The 19,348-nt window shown below is 48.7% G+C and overlaps 1 protein-coding gene across 2 annotated transcripts; it reads right to left on the bottom strand.

The window, feature by feature from the left end:
• Positions 1-203: 203 nt before the first annotated feature.
• Positions 204-19,339, bottom strand: pigc (phosphatidylinositol glycan anchor biosynthesis, class C). Of its 2 annotated transcripts, none has more exons than XM_069919676.1 (9): positions 19,241-19,339; positions 15,378-15,681; positions 12,398-12,467; positions 11,846-12,000; positions 9,970-10,082; positions 8,497-8,552; positions 4,127-4,274; positions 3,580-3,746; positions 204-1,302 (listed from the first exon to the last, which is right to left on the bottom strand). In XM_069919676.1, the coding sequence occupies exons 1-9, from the start codon at positions 19,322-19,324 to the stop codon at positions 1,239-1,241; spliced, it is 1,161 nt and encodes a 386-aa protein (XP_069775777.1). In that variant the 5' UTR covers positions 19,325-19,339; the 3' UTR covers positions 204-1,238. The 2 variants fall into 2 exon arrangements, with proteins under 2 accessions (XP_069775777.1, XP_069775778.1); XM_069919677.1 differs by having other exon boundaries at positions 4,127-4,230.
• Positions 19,340-19,348: the final 9 nt, after the last annotated feature.

Raw genomic sequence — 19,348 nt, 5'->3', positions numbered from 1 at the left:
TGATTATCCACAGTCAGTTCCCCGTTCCTTCCTTCTCCCCATATCCCTCAACCCTGCTACCATAAACGATGCTGGATGAAGAACGTGGGTACCATGGACGATCCGAGTGGAGAACATTCTGTACTTCTCCATTTTTCCCTTTTAAATGCATCCCTATGCAGTTTTTTTGATGTGGAATTTCAGTAAAAATAGAGATAAAAATATTAAATGCAGTATTAAACTTTATAAATTATTAATTTAAAATAAACATTTACAGATACAATTATAAAACCTTTTTTTTTAAAAAAGTGCTTTCTTGGGGTCCTTGGACTCTGACCCCCTTACTCCTGCGGCCTCAGTTACCCCAGGGAGGGGTCCGATGAATAGCAACACATTCCCCGAGGGTTCACCTGGAACTGATTGCGGGACTACTGGCTCCTTGTCTGGTGCCTGGCGCTGAGCGTCCACATTGGCCGTTCATCCTGCCGTGTCTGTGCTAGCCCTTTTATTCCCCCACCCCCAACCTCTCCCCTCTGCACTGTGCTGGAACGGGGAATCCTCAGGAGGTCGGGCTAGGGCGGGGGGGAGGGGGGTTGGTGGGAGAGACGCCGGGTTAAACGCCCCATTTTAAATGGCACCTTGCCCTCTGCCTCTGCGGAGGCTTATGGACCTGCTGAGTGTTTCCACCACTGCCTGTTTTAACTTTCAGCGTCTGCGGGAGGGGAGTTTGTGTACACACAAGGTGTGAACTCCCATGGGAGGGGGGTGTGGGGGTGGGAGGAGAGGGCAAACGGGTGACTATTACATTACGCTGTGAGTGTGCAGCCATCTTCAAGAGGGTCTCTGGTGTCCACCCAGGGTTGGGAAGACAGGAAGGTTGAGTGACATGAGTAGCAGGGACAGGCCCAACTCGGCTCCCAGTGATGAGAGAAGGGGCTCACTCCCCACTGAGGAAGGGTGGTTGAGGTGGAGACAGACAGGGTGTTACTCATGGTGCCCAGAGAGCTGGCTGCTCCCGTCTTCCGCAACGCACCAGGAGTGCGCGAGGCAGAGAGTGGAGTATTGGGAGGAGGTTGGGGTGGGGTGGGAAGAGAGGGGGGCAGAGGGGAGAGGAGACTGTGCTGGGCTCCTTCACGAGGGAGAGGGAGGGTGGGGTCCGATTCATCGCTCGCCTACTCCGCCCACCTCCCAGTACTCCCGGCGGTAGTGAGGAACAAGTTTCCTGGTTCACCCCCACCTCCTCCCCCATCAATCCACCATCACCCCAGGAATCTGGACAGATCTTCCTTGATTTCTGCCTCGTCCCAAGGACCATGGATGTTGCTGGGAAAGGAAGAGAAAGGGAGAGAGAGGGGGGTGGGAAGGAGGTGAGAGGGGAGGCGGGGGAGAGGCGGGGAGAGAGGGGGTGGCGGGGGAGAGAGGGGGAGGCGGGGGGAGAGAGGGGGAGGCGGGGGGAGAGAGGGGGTGGCGGGGGGAGAGAGGGGGAGGCGGGGGGAGAGAGGGGGAGGCGGGGGGAGAGAGGGGGAGGCGGGGGGAGAGAGGGGGTGGCGGGGGGAGAGAGGGGGTGGCGGGGGGAGAGAGGGGGAGGCGGGGGGAGAGAGGGGGAGGCGGGGGGAGAGAGGGGGAGGCGGGGGGAGAGAGGGGGAGGCGGGGGGAGAGAGGGGGAGGCGGGGGGAGAGAGGGGAGGCGGGGGTGGAGGGAGAGGGGGAGGCGGGGGGGTGGAGGGAGAGGTGGGAGGGGGAGGCAGGGGGGTGGAGGGAGAGGGGGGAGGCGGGGGGTGGAGGGAGAGAGAGAGTGAGTATCTGCTGTGAACTTCAGCTCTTAGCCCAGAGTAGCCTGGGGTTCCAGGACAGGGAAGGGCAGTGGGAAGTTCTGCAGCCCAACATCAAGCCCTTCAGCCCCACTCATCCAGACTGAGCTAGTACCAGTTGCCTGTGCTTGGCTGATATCCCTACAAACCTTTCCCATCCATAATCCTATCCAAATGCCATCTCCAACATCCCCATTCCATGCCACCACCCATCGTGCGCACAACATGGCCCCTCAGATCCTTTTTAATTTAATGCAGTCGAGAATGAGGTGGTGAAGTTTGGAAGGACAAACCAAGAAAGGACGTACATGGTGAACAGTCAGGCACTGAGCAGTGTTGTAGAACAGAAGGACCTGGGAATACAGATATATCATTCCCAGAAAGTGGCGTCACATGTGGACAGGGTTGTAAAGAGCTTTTGTCACATTGGCCTTCATAAATCAAATTATTGAGTCCAGGAGTTGGGATGTTATGGTAAAGTTGTAAAAGACATTAGTGAGGACAAATTTGGAGCATTGTGTGCAGTTTTGGTCACCGAACTACAGGAAAGAGATCAATAAGATAGAAAAAGTGCAGAGTAGATTTACTAGGATGTTGTTGTGACTTCAAGAACTGGTTGAACAGGTTGAGACTTTATTCCCTGGAGCGGAGAAGAATGAGGGGAGGTTTGATGGAAGTATTTAACATTATGAGGGGGAGAGATAGTAAATGTAGATCGAATTTTTGCACTGGGGGGAAGTGAGATACAAACCAGAGGACATGGGTTCAGGTGAAAGGGGAAAAGTTTAGGGGGAACATGAGAGGCAACTTCTTCACAAAGGGAGCGGTGGGAGTGTGGAACGAGCTGCCAGCTGAAGTGGTGAATTTGAGCTCAATTTTAACATTTAAGAATAGTTTGGATAGGTACATGAATGGGAGGGGTTCGGAGGGTGGTGGACTGGGGGCAGGTCAGTGGGACTCGGCAGAATAGTAATTCAGCACAGGACAGAATGGCCTGTTTTCTGTGCTGTAATGTTTCAAGGCCCCGTTTGCCTTAAATCTTGTCCGGGGATAAGACCATATGCATTTTTCACATCTCTTACATTTGTAGAAATTTCTGTAAGTTGTCCCCCCGCCACCCCGATCTTGGGAAAACATCAACGTCTGCAGACACTGTGATGGCAGTGTTAAGACATAAATGCTGGAAGAACTCAGCATGTCTCACAGTGTCCACAATGTACCCTGAAGATAGATTCAAGCCTAAATCTTCTGTTATACTGTAAATATTCATGTAATAGTTGATCCCATTAAATAGACGACCCACCCCTTATTTTGGTCCAAAGATAATTTTCCGGATGCGTAAAAGTTGACCGCCCACTTTTGGCTCTGGTCGCCTGCCCATCGAGCTTCAGACCCCTCCCATCGAGCTCCCAATCTACCGACCGCGGACCCTCGCCTCGTCTGCTCACCCACCAGACCTCCTGACACCCTGGATTTACCACCCAGTCCTGACCATCTGAGCTCCTGATACCTTGAATGATGCAAGCACTTACTGCGGTTAAAAAGTATGACCCGTGTAAAAGTCCACCCCCTCCACATTTCACACGGAAAATTGATCCAAAATACTCAACCATTAAGCAAGAATATATAGTGTATACCTTTACCTCTGGTTGGCAATGTGAGACTAGCTGTTTTCCTCCATCATTTCTGTGTTTTCCCAGGATCTCCCCTCCCCCCTGCAAACCCCCCCCACCCCACCCACCTTCCCTCCCTCCGTGAGCCCTTGTGCTACCCCCCACCACCAGACTTACTCTTTGGAGGCCTGCAGGGTGACGAGGCAGTGAGGGCAGAGGAAGGCGACGAGGAGCAGCAGGAGAATGAAGAGCACGGTGGCCGTAGGGGAGACGCTGAGCAGTCCCAGGGCGGCAGCGACGGATGACAGGACAGTCACGGCCAGCGAGCAGCTGGGGGCGTGGGCCTGGAACATGGGGAGTGGGGGTCAGTAGATGGGCATGGACCCCAGTTCGCCCCCTTGGCCCAACCCCACACTACATCCCTGAGCCACCCCCACCTCCCCGCTGGCCCAGCCCCATGCTACCCATCCCTGCGCCACCCTCCCCTCCCCCCTTCCTATCCCCATCCCCCTCACCACCCTCCCTCCCTCCCCTTGACCCTTTCTCCCCTCCCTCTCTCCCCTCTCCGCCCCACAATCCCTCCCCCAGCCCCTCTCTCCTGACCCCATTGGCTCCCTCCTCCTCGCCCCCCCCCCCCATGACCGCATCTCCTCTCCCCCAGGGAGTGCGGTGGGGGGCCTGACAGGGAAAGACCTTGGGCCGAGAGGGGAAAGAGCCGTCGTACCTTGAGCTTCTTCTGGAACATGGGCCACAGGGCGAAGATCTGGATGGCCAGGGTGACCGTGGCAAAGGCATGGAGGGAGCTGGGCAGCCGGGAGGCCAGGCACACTGAGGCAAAGATAGCCATGTTCAGTGAGAGGGTGCTGGACACACTGTGATGGTGGGGGATGGGGAGGAGGGGGCAACGAGAGAGAGAGAGGGAGAGAGAGAGGGAGAGAGAGAGAGAGAGAGAGAGAGAGCACACACGAGGGAGAATGCAAGCGAGTGAACAGGAGATAGAGAGAGAGGAAGGGGAAAGGGGAGTGGGTCAAGGAGGAAAAATGGGGGGAGGGAGCGAGAGGAACCGGGGTGGAACAAAGAGCAGACAAAGACAAAACAGAATAGAATCAGTCAGGTTTCTGCAGCCCGATCGGGACTTTGTCCGAACCGCCTGCCCATGCTGACCACGTTACTCCCATATACTGGTATTCAGCCCATGTCCCTCCGAACCTTTCCTATCCTACACAAGTGTCTTCTCAAAGACTTCACCGGGCAGTAGTTTCGGCTTCTGGGTGAACAGAGATGGAACTTTGACACCCACCCAGCGGGGTGCCTCTGTGACTGCAGGGGGAGCAGCTGTGCTCCCTCCCCTGACTCCAGACAGAGGATGGTCCAGCTTTCTGCAATCCCAGGGTGGGTTAGATGTTGAGTGAAGCTCCCTCCACACTGTCCCGTCACACACTCCCAGGGCAGGGACAATGATTAGATACTGGGTGAAACTCCCTCTACACTGTCCCATTACACACTCCCAGGGCAGGGACAATGGTTAGATACACACTGAAGTTCCCTCTACACTGCCCCATCACACACTCACAGCGCTGTTAAAGAATCCCTCAAGTGTCATCCAACCCTCCAAGAATGTATAGATGGAGATTAAACTCCATGCTACTTAAAAAGCAGGATTTTAGAGAATTCATTGAAAGACAAATTAAAATGTACTTTGAAATAAATACGGAATCAGTGAAAGATAAGTTTATACTATGGGACGCAATGAAAGCGTTCATCAGAGGGCAAATAATACGTTATGTAACCAAGATGAAGAAGGACTACAATCAGGAAACAGAGCAGTTGGAAAGGGAAATAGCAAATATAGAGAAAGAATTAGCAATGAAGGAAGACACAACTAAAAGAATAGAATTGGCAGATAAAAAAATAAAATATGAAACATTACAAACATATAAGGTGGAGAAGAACATAATGAAGACAAAACAGAAATATTATGAACTAGGAGAAAAAACGCACAAAATTCTAGCATGGCAGCTTAAGACAGAACAAACTAAGAGAATGGTTTTGGCATCAAGGAAAAAAGACAAACAAATCACATAAAATCCAACGGAGATTAATGAAAACTTCAAAGAATTCTATGAACAATTATACCAAACTGAAAACGAAGGGAAAGAAGACAAAATAGACGAATTTTTAACTAAAACTGAACTACCAAAATTACAAATAGAGGAACAAAATAAATTAACAGAACCATTTGAAATAGTAGAAATACAAGAGATAATAAAAAAAAAACAACCAAATAATAAAACACCAGGAGAGGATGGATTCCCAATAGAATTCTATAAAACATTTAAAGATTTATTAATTCCTCCCCTCCTGGAAGTAATCAACCAGATTGATAAAATACAAAGCTTACCAGATTCATGCAAAACAGCAATAATTACAGTAATACCAAAGACAGGGAAAGATCCACTCGCACCAGCGTCATATAGACCAATATCTTTACTTAACACAGATTATAAGATAATAGCTAAACTATTAGCAAACAGATTAGCCGACTATGTACCAAAAATAGTAAATCTAGACCAAACTGGATTTATTAAAAAAAGTCGAACAACAGACAATATTTGTAAATTTATTAACTTAATTCATGCAGTAGAAGGGAATAAAGCTCCAACAGTAGCAGTTGCTTTAGAAGCAGAGAAGGCCTTTGACAGAGTAGAATGGAATTATTTATTCAAAGTATTACAAAAATTCAGTTTACCAGAGAAATATATTAATTGGATTAAAGCATTATATAAGGGGCCATTGGCGAAAGTGACAGTAAATGGATATATATCAAAGCAATTTAACTTAAGCAGACCAACAAGGCAGGGATGTCCACCATCACCCTTATTGTTCGCGTTAGCTATAGAACCACTAGCAGAATTGATAAGAACAGAAAATAAAATAAAAGGGATAAAAATAAAAGACAAGGAATATAAAATCAGTTTATTTGCAGATGACGTTATAGTATACTTAACAGAACCATAAATATCAATAAGAGAATTACATAAGAAATTGAAGGAATATGGAGAAGTGTCGGGTTACAAGAGCAACGCAAATAAAAGTGAAGCAATGCCAATGAATAATGCAGATCTCTCAAAATTTAAGAAAGAATCACCATTCAGATGGCAAATGCAAGCAATACAATACCTAGGTATACAAATAAATAAAAACCTTGGCCATCAATATAAACTCAATTATTATCCACTAATGAAAAAATTACAGGACGACTTAGAGCATTGGAAAGACTTACCACTAACACTAATAGGAAGGATAAACTGTATTAAAATGAGCATTTTCCCAAGGATACAACACCTATTTCAGGCATTGCCAATACACTTGACGGAGAAATTCTTCAAGGAGTTAAAGAAAATAATAAGGAAATTTTTATGGAAAGAGGGGAAACCGAGGATAGCACTGGATAAATTAACAGAATGGTATAAACAAGGAGGCTTACAACTGCCAAACTTTAAAAATTATTATAGAGCCGCACAATTAAGATACCTATCAGATTTTTATCAAACAAGGGAAAAGCCAGAGTGGACTAGATTAGAACTAGATAAAATAGGGGAGAAGATACCTGAACATATATTATATAAATGGGATGAAAAATTGGTACAACGTAGGAATTCTCCAGTATTACATCATCTGCTCAATATTTGGAAGAAGATTCATGTAGAAAGGAATAAAACAAATTACCAATTACCAAAACTAATACTGACGCAAAATCAGCTAATCCCTTTTACAATAGATAACCTTTCCTTCAGAGAATGGGAGAAAAAAGGGATCAGAAGAATAGAAAATTGCTTTTCGGGAAATAAATTATTATCCTTTGAACAAATGAAGGATAAATATAACTCACGATACAGTGTTGGCATACTACCAACTGAAATCCTACTTGAAGGACATATTGGGAAGCAGTCTGAGGTTACCAGAGGGAAGTAATTTTGAATATGTGATTACAGACACAATGATAATCAAAAAATTTATAACAAATATGTATATTAAACTGCAATAAAAGGAGAATGAGGAAACAAATGGTAAAACTAAACAAAAATGGGAACAAGATTTAAACAAAGATAAAGAAGGAAACATGGGAGAAGTTATGCTCTGGAACTATGAGAAATACAATAAACACGAGGTTACGTTATGATACAATATAACTGGATACACAGGCTATACATTACACCTCAAAAGTTAAATAAATGGGACCCAACAGTATCTGACAGATGTTTTTGCTGTAAAAAGGAAATGGGAACAACAATTCATGCAATCTGGACATGTGAGAAAGTGAAAAAATTTTGGGAAGATCTGAACCAGATATTAAATAAAATCACAAAAAGCAATATACCAAAAAACCCAGAGATCTTCCTCCTAATTAATATAAAAAACAAAGAATTTGGACTTGATTTGGATGGTGCACAAAAAAGATTTGTTAGGATAGCCCTAGCTGTAGCAAAAAAATGTATTATGTCAGCCTGGAAATTAGAAGATAACTTGAGAATACAACAATGGTATATAGAAATTAATAAATGTATTCCACTAAAAAAAATAACATATAATTTAAGAAATAATATTACAATATTTGAACAAATATGGGAGCCATACATGAAACACAATAGAGAAAACCTACCGGGGACATCTACCACCTAAAATGACAGAAGGAGAAGGAAATTAAAAGAATTGACTCAGTGGAACTTCTTGTTTATTTTTATTGAGTGACAACATTGTTTGACGGGTTTAATGTATCTTAGATTCTGAACTTTAAATGAATGGGAGGGGAGGTAGGGAGGGTGGGATGGGAAGATGGGGGGGAAAACGACACTGTATATATTTGAAAAGAAAAATGTATGTATCTTGATCAATGTGGTTTATAGTGTGAAAAATAAAAAACTTTTTTTAAAAAAGTGTCATCCGACAACACGATCTGTCCCACTATCTGTTCGATAACGTCTGGAGGTTACGGCTGATCTGAACAGTCGATAACAATAAGCTCATCCCATACCACCTTCATCAACGGTGGGAATCTTTCGCGGACGCTCCGTCCAGACCTACTGCACTTACATGGCTGCGTGGGCTCCATAATCGAAGAATATTAGGTGTCCCAACAACATGAAGACCTGGAGAACAAGGGAGCTGGTCATTACCCCTTCAATGAGCACACGCACACACTCGTCAGACTCAACCATATCCACCTCCAGAAATCCGGCATTCCTGGGACCTTTTTTTGCGCTGGATTTTTCCAGACTATCTGTCCCACTTCTAACCTCATAAACGTTTGACTCGTTCATTTTCTGAGGAGTTGTACAATTTCAGTGAAATTAATCCACGGACTTTGAAGGGTCTCGCTTTTGTTTCTCTTTCTCCTATTGTTAGGGCGCCGGGCACTACTCACAGCCACTCTTTGACAATTAAAAGAACCTTGAACTCTCAAAGGGAGTGCGGGGAAGGGACTGAGGGAACGTCTAAATAGAGAGAAATAGGTCAAGGGAACTTCTAGATTTTTTTTGGTGGGGGGAAATGGAACAGAGAACATCTAGAGCAGGGGTCTTCAAATGTTTTCTTCCCACCTTAAGTAATCCCTTACTAATCACAGAGCACTGATAGCAAAGGGATTACTTAAGGTGGCATGTAAATGGAAAGAAAATGTTTAAAAACACTGATCTAGGCCAAGGGATAGGCGTGAGGGAACCTCTGGACAGGAACGGGCCAAGGGAATGTTGTGGCAGAGGGCAAGAGTACGAGGAGTCTAGGCATGCAGGGGCCAAGGGAACGTCTAGATCAAAGAGGTAAACATCTCGATGGAGGGGGGGCAGGTTAGGGACCAAGGGAAGGTCAGGATTGGTGGGAGGGGTGGGGGAACGTCCAGACGAACCGCAAAAGGTTGCATCATTGTGTGGGACGATTGCTGCAAAGCATCAAGACAGAAGATCACCAAAACAGCCTGGAAGATCACTGGTGTTTCCCTTTCCTCAACTGACCACATTTACTGGGAGGGGTGCTCAAATAGGGCTCAAAGAATTACAGGAGACTCTCATTTAAGCACACAGTATCTCAGAAGTTAGGCAAGAAAAAAGCTAGTGGACATGAGTAAAGGGAAAATATTTAAAAGGAACACAAGGGGGAAACTTCTTCACGCAGTGAGGGGTGGGGGTGTGGAACAAGCTGGAGTGGTGAATGCGGGCTCAAATTTAACATTTAAGAAAAATTTGGGCAGGTCCATGGATGGGAGGAGTATGGAAGGTTATGGTCTGGGGGATATGTCAGGGTGAAGAGGCAGAATAAGAGTTCAGCACAGACTAGAAAGGCCGAAATGCCTTTTCTGTGCCATGGATCCAAGGGTAACAGGAGCATCAAAATCAGGACGGCCAGGCTGGGGAACAGCTTCTTCCCACAGGCTGTGAGTCTGATGAACAGAGATGGAGAGCAGGGAGGGGACCGGGTACTGGGGTAGCGCGTAGGTGAGGGGGGTGGGGGGAGCGAGAGAGATACAGCAGTATCTGCATCTGGGTCAGTTACACTGAACTGGTCACTCACAGACATGGCGTAGATGGTGTCGGTGCTGATGGATTCCGTCAGGGTTTTGAGCACCGGTGAAAATCCGTAGGTGAATGTGACAAAGACAACTGTGCTCTTCAGGTCAGCCCACCCTGAGGACAGAGAACCGGCGAGTGTGAGTTTCCTGCTGCCCACACAGCTCCTTGCAACCTCCTCACCAAAACCTCAAATCCAGCCTTGCCGCCCGTCTCAGACCGATCGCCTTGTCACTCGGTTCATCTTCAGAGCACCCTGCAATTCTCCCTCTCACATCCTCTCCAACTGCCCCCCCCCCCCTTGCCTGGAGCAAGGAACAGGGCTGCTATATGAATGGAGCAGCGGGGGAAGAGTTAACTTTCCAGTTCGAAGCCCTGTCAAGACTGACTGCAAGGAGGGGCGGAATTGGGGGTGAAACATGGGCCAGTCAGGGATTGGTGAACAGTGAAAACAAAAGAAGGAAGAAATAGGAGCACCCTGGACTCTGCAGGCCCTATCATCCAGTGAAAAAGCCCGAGTGGAGCAGAGATTCTCATCAGGAGACTGAATCTACGAATGAGCTGTGGCCGGCTCCGAGGCAGCGACTGCGATCCCTTTCGGGGAAGGATCGTCGATGGAGCACTGCGCTCCACTGCCTCATACGAATGTACGGCCGCTCCATCTGGCCGGTTAGGGACGAGCTGATGACACTGTCAACCCGCAACCCATCTCCCCTCTCCCTCCCACCCCACGCTCTGTGTCCCCCGTAATACCCCACCCCGCACTGTGACTCCCCCCGTAACACCCCGCTCCGCACTCTGTGACCCCCCCATAACACCCCGCCCTGCGCTCTGTGACCCCCGTAACACCCCACCCCGCGCTTTGTGACCACCCGTAACACCCCACCCCGTGTGATTAGTGGGGCAAATGTGCCTCCAGCACATTTTAAGCTGAGGGGAGGATAGCCCCAGTCAATCACCAACCCGGCGATTTCACAACAAGACAAAGGAACAGAACCAGGCCATTAGGCCCATTGATTCTGTTCCATAAATCTACAATAAGCTGCTCTACACTAGTTCCAGTTGCTGGCCTTTCCCCTATATCCCTTGTTGCTCTCACTAATGAGATATTTGTCTATTTCTTGTTTAAATAAAAATTTAAGGGGGATCCCGCCCCCGGGTAAATAACGCGTCACGCAAACTAGTTTCCTTTGTTGTCCCCCCCACCAGCTGTAAAGTCTCCCTCCCACCGTCAATCACGTTTCCCCCTCACCCACCCCCGCAGCAGCCAACCCCTCTGACCCTATGGCAAGCGACCCCTCTACTCTCTCTCCCCGTGGTAGCGACCCCTCTCCTCCGTGGCAGCAATCCCTCCCCGCTGATCATAGCAAACCCACCCACCCCACCAACCTCTCCCCCCCCCATTGTGTTCCCCGTTTCTTCCCTTGTGGCAGCAACCTCTCATCCCACCCCACCCTTATTCACCCCAGGTCCTGGCATCGACCCCCAATCACCACAAACATTTTTCAGCTGGGGTTACTTTGTGACCCCAGCGTGTAAGTGCTGACGTCACAAGAGTAACTGGGTCAGCCATTTTGCTGTTCAAGCCACCAGTGGGCGCATCTTGCGTAAGTTTAACTGGGTTCCCTGACTACCTCTGAGCTGGGGCAGGAACCTGGTTGACGTTGGACGACGCTGACCGGGTCCGACCCTTTCAAGCTGCCTTGTGAGCAGGGCGCTAACTGCGCTCTGTGACTTACTGTTATACTACACCCTGCAGTACTGAAACATCGCCTGGGCTCGAGTGCGGGGCCCACAGTAGAACCGTTTTACTGCATCTCAGCACACGTGGCAGGGAACAGTTCATCGGAAATCCGCCCGCATCTCTGGGGGCAACTCACGTGTGCGGCCGCTGAGTGTTCGCAGCTCCCCGAGGTCGATGAGGTCAAACAGGAGGTATCCGAGCAGGTTGAGGGCGAGTCCCCAAGCAAAGAGCTGGTGAGGAGAGAGGTGGGTCTGGTCCATGTGCCACCAGATCACAACAAAGACACACACACTGTGAGAAAGCACAGGGGAGATAATCGGCAGGGGAAGAGTGGGGCTGGCTCTTTGTTGTGGGGCACATTCAGAGGGAGTGACTGGCCGAACAATATTAAGCCCGGCCATTTGCAACCAGTTAGAGTGCAAGAAAAACGGTGTTTTTAAACCAGAAAAACAGTGCCATTGAAAATTAATTTTCTATCAAAATAATTACGCCATTCCTGAACAGTTGAGATTACATTATTGATGTGCTTACATATTACAGTGGGCATTTCTCCATCTACTGCTCTGTCAATGGGGTGGGGGTGTGGAGAAGCGATATCCGAGTGATCCTCCCTGCCACCCACACACACCAGTCACACCTGCCATTCCGCTCTCCCCCACCACACCCCCCCACTCCAGTGTGTGCTCACCTGGAGAGCTGCTGGATGACAACACTGGATTCAAGCACGACTGACCAGTAGCGGTACTGCCGCACATAACCTGCAAGAGAGCACAGCGTCTGGTCAGCACGTGGCCTGCGATCTGAGTTTCAATCTCCGAAGCCCAGACATGGTCAATTCCTTTCAAGAGCAGGTCCTGTGTCAGGCCCAATCTCAAAATATAATGTATGTCTGTGTCAGCCTGTATGGATGCGCGTCAAAATGTACAGTAAAACCCCTGGTATCTGGTGCCTCTCGGGATTGACAGATGCCGGATAAGTGAATTTCCAGTTGCTTTAGATTGCATGTTACATGATTGGCAAACTAACAGCGAGGCGTGCCAATTTTAAACTTCCTTTTTTTTAAACCTGCTTATTTTCCATAATTTTTTTTTCTGGTTGCTCGAGGCTGCCGGTTACTTGAATTCTGGATAAGAGACTGTATGTATGTGTGTTTGTATATGTATATAGTATGTCTGTATATACAGCCTCTCACCGAGTTACAACCAGTGGGATCAATGTGGGGACTTGAACAGAAATGAGAGTGCGGGGCAGCATGGGGACTGAGGGCAGGGTTTCAGTACAGCGGAGAGCAGTGGGATCAATGTAAGGACTGAGGGCAAGGTGTTGGTAGAGTGCAGGGCAGTGGGATCAGTGTAAGGACTGATAGTGGGCTGTCTGGAGAGCGCAGGCCAGTGGGATCAGTGTAAGGACTGATAGCAATGTGTCAGTAGAACGCAGAGCGGTGAAATCAATGTGGGGACTGAGAGCAGGCTGTTGGTAGAGCGCGATCAGAGTGGGGGCTGAGAGCGAGAGGATTACATGCCATGCTAACATACATCCGACTTACGTCCATTTCAAGATATGATCGGTTGGTCAGAATGGAACTCGGACTCTATGTCAGGGAATAGCTGTATACCAACCCTTAGTTTTGAATTCATACATTTCCATCACTGTACGTGGTTACAATCATTTCTATTTACACCAACACCACTGCTGTGGCACCTTGTCATGTGAATATTTTATTATATAAATTATATCTAAGTGAAACTGCTGGGGTCATCTACAGCATCCGGAGCTCCCATTATGGGATCTCCTCTACTTTGGGGAGACTGAGCGCAGACTGGGAGATCACTTCATTCAGCACCTTGGCTCTGCCCGCCACAATAGTCTGGATCAACCAGTGGCCACCCATTTCAATTCTCCATCGCTGCCATGTCTACGGTCTTGTACTGCCAGATCGCAAATCGGAGGAACACCACCTCATCTTCTGTCTGGGCCCCCTCCAGCCGGATGCCATTAACATTGACTTGCCTCGTTTCCGTTAGCTCCCTCCCTTGAGTCTTTCTCTCTTACATATCCCTTCAGCTCCCCACCCTCCCCCATCACTTCCCAGCTCTTTCCTCTTCTCTCCTCCCACTCACATCTCCCTCTGACCTCTTGCCCAATGGTGCTCCCCCTCCTGCCCCTTCGTCTCCTCCTTCCCCCGACCTTTTTATTTGCTCATCCCTTGACGAAAGGCTCAGGCCCAGAACATCGGTTCTATATCGTCACCTCCCTACATGTGACCTGCAGAATTTCTCCAGACTTTGCTGCGCTGAAAATTTCAAAATGCCTCACTTGGCACTACCCTTGTCTTTTTGTTTCACTTGTGGCTTCGGGAACATATCCCCTGGGTAGCGGTGGAGATTGATTCTCCTGCCACAGAATGCAGGAACAGGTGGGCAGGGTGATTCTGGGCCTCTCTCCTCACACCAATGTCCCCTCTCTCTCTTCTTGTTCCTCAAAAGGCAGGTTTGCCGTTTTGCTGCCTTCCTGCTCAAGGGCACAGCTTGGATTCCCGAAGTCTGTCAGTGCATTCTCACTGAGGCCTCTAGTCAAGAACTAGAGGGTGTGGGTTAAAGGGTGAAAGGTGAGATGTTTTGGGGGGGCAGGGGAGCTGCTTCACACAGAGATGTGAATGAGAATTTGGACAGGTTCATGGATGGGAGGAGGTATGGAGGGCTATGGAATGGTTGCAGGTCAGTGTAGTTTGGCACAGAATAGCTGGGCCGTTCACTCCCCCTCCTTACCCTCATTCCCTCCCCTCTACTCACTCCTCTCCCCTCCTCACCCCCACCACCTATCCTCACCCTCCTTCCCCAGCTCCCCAATCATTACATACCAATCTTCCCCCTCCTCAATCTCCCTCTCCACCCAGCTCCTCACTCCCCCACTCTCATCAAACCCCCTTCCCCACCTGCACACCCTCTCCCTACCCCCATCCCATCTTTTGACCCTCCCATCCTCACATCATGTACTCTGTGCATCTTGGCACACGTGACAGACCCCCTTCACCTCTTCCCCACATCCTCCTCCTCCGTGTACCATTATCCCTCCATCCCCATCCCAGCTACCGCCCTCCCCAATCATTCCACTACACCCCACCACCCCCTCCTATCCCCTCTCACCATCCCATTCTTTCCCCTCTGTATCTTCACCCACCCCTCCCATCCCCTCTTACCCTTCCCCCTGCTTGGCCACCCTATTCTGTTCCTTCCCTTCCCCCCACCGCTGACCCCATCCCCCTCCCTTTCCACTCCCCCTCCATTGCCCCACACGTCCTTCCCCACCCTTCTGCTCCTTCCCATCCCCCACCGCTTACCCCGTCCCCCTCCCACACCCTACCTTGCCCCACTTCAACTTCCCCACCCCATCCCCTCCCTTCCTCCATCCCACCACCTCTTCCCTGCTCTCCCTTCCCCACCCTATCTCCATCCCCCTCCCAACACCCTCCCACCCGTTCCCCTTTCACCAACCCTTCCTTCTCCACCCTCCACGTCCTCCCCTCCCATGTCCCTTCCTCCCGTCCCTCCACTCTCCCCTTCCCTATCCCACCCACTCCCCAACCCTCCTTCCCCTTCCTCCATTCTCCCCTCACCTCTCCCCCACTCCCCTCACCTCCCCCTCCCCTTCACACCTCCCCCACCCACTGTTCTTCCGCAGCGCCTCCAGGAAGCTGCCGTCCACGTAGTTGTCGGGGAAAGGCTGCCGCTCGTACAGGACCTTCCTCCAGCGGCCGCGTCGGGAGCGGGACTCCGATGCCTCGCGGCCCGCACCCTCCGGTTCCAGCGCCGCCCTCATCCAGCAGAGGAGCGGCCGGCCCGCGGCACGACCCGGCCCGCGATCATCTCGCACCGGAACCACAGGCTGCGGCCGTCGTAGCCGCGGGGCCGGAAGCAGAGACACCCACACCGGAAGCCGTAGTCTCCAGGGCAACGCCTGTAGTTTAACAACCTGCCAACCATTAAAAAAAACCCTTCACCAGCAAATCTTTAACATGAAAAACACCCTTGAGTTTGTGCATCCTCCAACAGACATGAAATACTGTGCATCAATCAGAAACCATTGAACATTACAGATCAAAAACAGGCCCTTCTGCCCTTCTAGTCTGTGCTGATCCATTTGTTTCTGCTGGGTCCCACTGACCTCCGTACCCCACCACCCCCCCATCCACGTACCTGTCCAAATTCCTCATTTCCCTCCCATCCACGTACCTCTCTAGATTTCTCATCCCCTCCCATCCTCATTCCTGACAAGATTCCTCATCCCATGCATGTACCTGACCAAATTCCCCATCCCCCTCCCATTCACATATCTGTACAAATTCCACATCTCCCCCTTCCACGTACCTGTCCAAATTCCTCATCCCCTCCCATCCACATACCTGTCCAAATTCCAAATCCCACTCCCATCCATGTACCTGTCCAAGTTCCTCACCCCCCCTTCCATCCACGTACTTATCCAAATTCCACATCTCCCTCCATCCATGTACCTGTCCAAATTCCTCATACCCATCCCATCCACATACCTGTCCAAATTCCTCATCCCCTCCCTTCCACGTACCTGTCCAAATTTCTCATCCCCTCCCATCCACATACCTGTCCAAATTCCAAATCCCGCTCCCATCCATGTACCTGTCCAAGTTCCTCACCCCCCTCCCATCCACGTAATTTTGTCCACAACTGGGGAGACGTCGCCGCAACGTCTCCTCGGTCTCCTTGGTCTCCAGCAGGTCTTGGCGACATTGAGGAGACGTCGCGGTGACGTGTCGCAGAGACATCTCCCCAGTCGTGGACAAAACTAGTCTCCAGGACTTTGCCATAACTGATGGAGACGTCACGGAAAAAGTCTCCCAAAAAATTGAACATTTGAATTTCCCACGATTCTTCGGAGACCCAGTTAGTCTCCAGGAGACGTCGCGGAGGCTTGAGTTGCCACCAGGTCACCACCTAGTCTCCAGGCCAATGAGATAGACCCTTAACTGATATCCTTCCTGTAGTTAGGAGACAAAACTGCACATACTACACCAAATTTAGCCTCACCAATTTCTTATGCAACTTCATCGTAACATCCCAACTCCTGTACTTTGATTTATGTAGGCCAATATGCCAAACGCTCTCCTTACAATCCTGCCCACCTGTTATGCCACTTTCAGAGAGTTATATGTCTGTATTCCCGGATTCCGCTGTTCTATCGCACTCCTCAGTGCCCGACCGTTAACCGTGTATGTCCTACCAAAGGTTGTCCTTTCAAAATGCACCACCTCACACTTGTCTGCATTAAATTCCATTCATCTTTTTGCAGCACATGTTTGCAGCTGGTCCAGATCCCTCTGCAAGTTTTGTAAAAGCCTTCCTCGCTCTCCACTACACATCCAGTCTATTTTTCTGCCATCCCACTGACCTGCACCCAGTTCATATACCTCCAAACCCCTCCTATCCATGTGCCTGTCCAACTTTTTCTTAAATAGATTTCAGATTTATTGTCATTGTACATACATGACATCACAGACAACCCTGAGATTCTTTTGCCCCGGGAATGGCAGAATTCCCACTTGTTGGTTGTGCAACAAAGATGTACTCAACATACACGTAAATAAATGTAAACAAACGGTGAAATGAGAGAGAAAAAAATCAGTGAAATGCAAACGTAAGAGTCCTTAAATCAGTGGTTCTTAACCTTTTTCTTTCCATTCACATCCCACTTCAAATATTCCCTATGTCATCGGTGCTCTGCGATTAGTAAGGGATTGCTTAAGGTGGGATGTGGATGGGAAGAAAAAGGTTGAAAATCACTGTTTTAAATGTCCCTCATTGACTCGTTATGTTTCAGAGCTCCAAAGAGAAATGGGCCAATTACCATTTTTCTCAAGCCAAATATTTCAGTAACAATTGGGTCTGGAGCATAGATTCTCAACCTTCCAACACACACAGGAAAAAGGCATGTTACAAGCCCAGAGGATCCCAAAACCCAGCAGCAATAGAAATTCACCAAGACAAATGGTTACTTCAACAAAAGTTACTTTTAATTTTCTTTAAACATAAAAACTGGATCAAACTTTTGTGATAGTACAGATCTATCACCAATGTATATAGTGTATATAGTTACAGTATCTAGACTGTGCTTACAGCGATTGGCTGAGAGCTTAGCCACGCCTACTGTCTGGGCCTTAAAGGGTTGTGTCCCTAGCCAGGTCAGATCATTCCAGACTGGTCGGCCACCTGTGAAGTGCTCCTGTCTTTTGCTAATAAAAGCCTTGGTTTGGATCAACAAGTCTTTGATTCTTTTGATGAGCTCTATAACTTTAAATTATTACTATCAACTTAACTTATTCCCCCTTCTAATTCTAAGCGCATGTGTGTGTAAGTTCAGAAAAGTTCTTTGGCTCACAGTCCAATCTCACTTCTCACTCCTCCAAGTTCACTAGTTGCAGGCAATTCTTATATCGTGCACAGAATTTAACATTTGTAAAGTTCACCAGGCTCTAGAGCTGAAAGGTTATCAGAGATACATTGCTCGTTGGATACCCACAAACTGATTCCTTCCAATCAGATACGTCAGTGTCTTGCCGAAGAAACTTGCCCCATCAGGGTTTTCCAGATGATAACCTCTTTCCTTCAGGTCACCTCAGAGTTCCTTTACTGCTTCCCTTATCAGGTGAAACATGATGCAGCCAGCCCTCTCTCCTCCTGTTTAGACCACAAGGCCTTTGAACAGGCTGAACTCAGAACTCACAACCTGTCTTCAAAATGGGGTTTCAAACAAGCTTCCAAAAGCCACTGCAGAAAACCAGCACTCTCTCTCTCTCTCTCTGAGTCACACTTAAACCCCTTTCACACTTGCATCCCATTAAATTGGCCGTTCAGTGTACCAGTGTACCAGGTATGATGAATAAAGGCTTGGCCTTTCAAACTAAACCACTCCTAACCGGGACACTGAGCTTTCACACTTATAAGGGTTTACCCCTGGCGTTTGATCTGTTTTGCCTTTAGTGGGAAGGGCCTGCAATGCAATTGCCCATTTCACGCTTGCCTGATCTCAACGTCGGACTCTGCAGATGCCGGGGATTGTACTAGGTGTCGAGGCTGTCAATCCCCGGCGTGAGATGACGCCATCTGACGTTGGCGTTGAGCAGACTTTGCTTTCACGCTTGCCACTTTAAAGGCCGATTGGCATTCGATTCCTGGGATTGTGAAAGGGCTTTAGAGAAAAACCTCTCTGCTTGCAAAACCACATGATCCTCCAATAGCACACTCCACCAAAACAGCCTGCTGCTTCCCAAAATCAATGCATGAGAGACCTTGTCAGTTTCCTGAGATGGGCCCTTCCATTGGCACCTCGTTGTGAAAATCTCCAGCACAGGAATCTATTGTCTTTGCAGACTTGTCGGCATAACTCTTGCATGAGATGTGTCTTGAAGTGTTTGTAACCTAACCAAAACCCCATAGTCTTCCAAAAACATATCTCTTCATCATATAAAATATAACATAATCTGTCACAATATTCCACCTACCATGTTCTGTCTTTGTCCCCTTTGGACTTGACCAAAAGTTAACCTCATTTCAGTCAAATGCAATGCACTGCCCAGCTGCACCATCTTTGAAGCAGGCGAGCCATCAGT

Source organism: Narcine bancroftii, chromosome 2, assembly GCF_036971445.1.
Source record: "Narcine bancroftii isolate sNarBan1 chromosome 2, sNarBan1.hap1, whole genome shotgun sequence".
Classification (NCBI taxonomy): domain Eukaryota; kingdom Metazoa; phylum Chordata; class Chondrichthyes; order Torpediniformes; family Narcinidae; genus Narcine; species Narcine bancroftii.
Note: the sequence above shows the minus strand (reverse complement) of the source record. Positions and strands in the feature narration are given on the sequence as shown.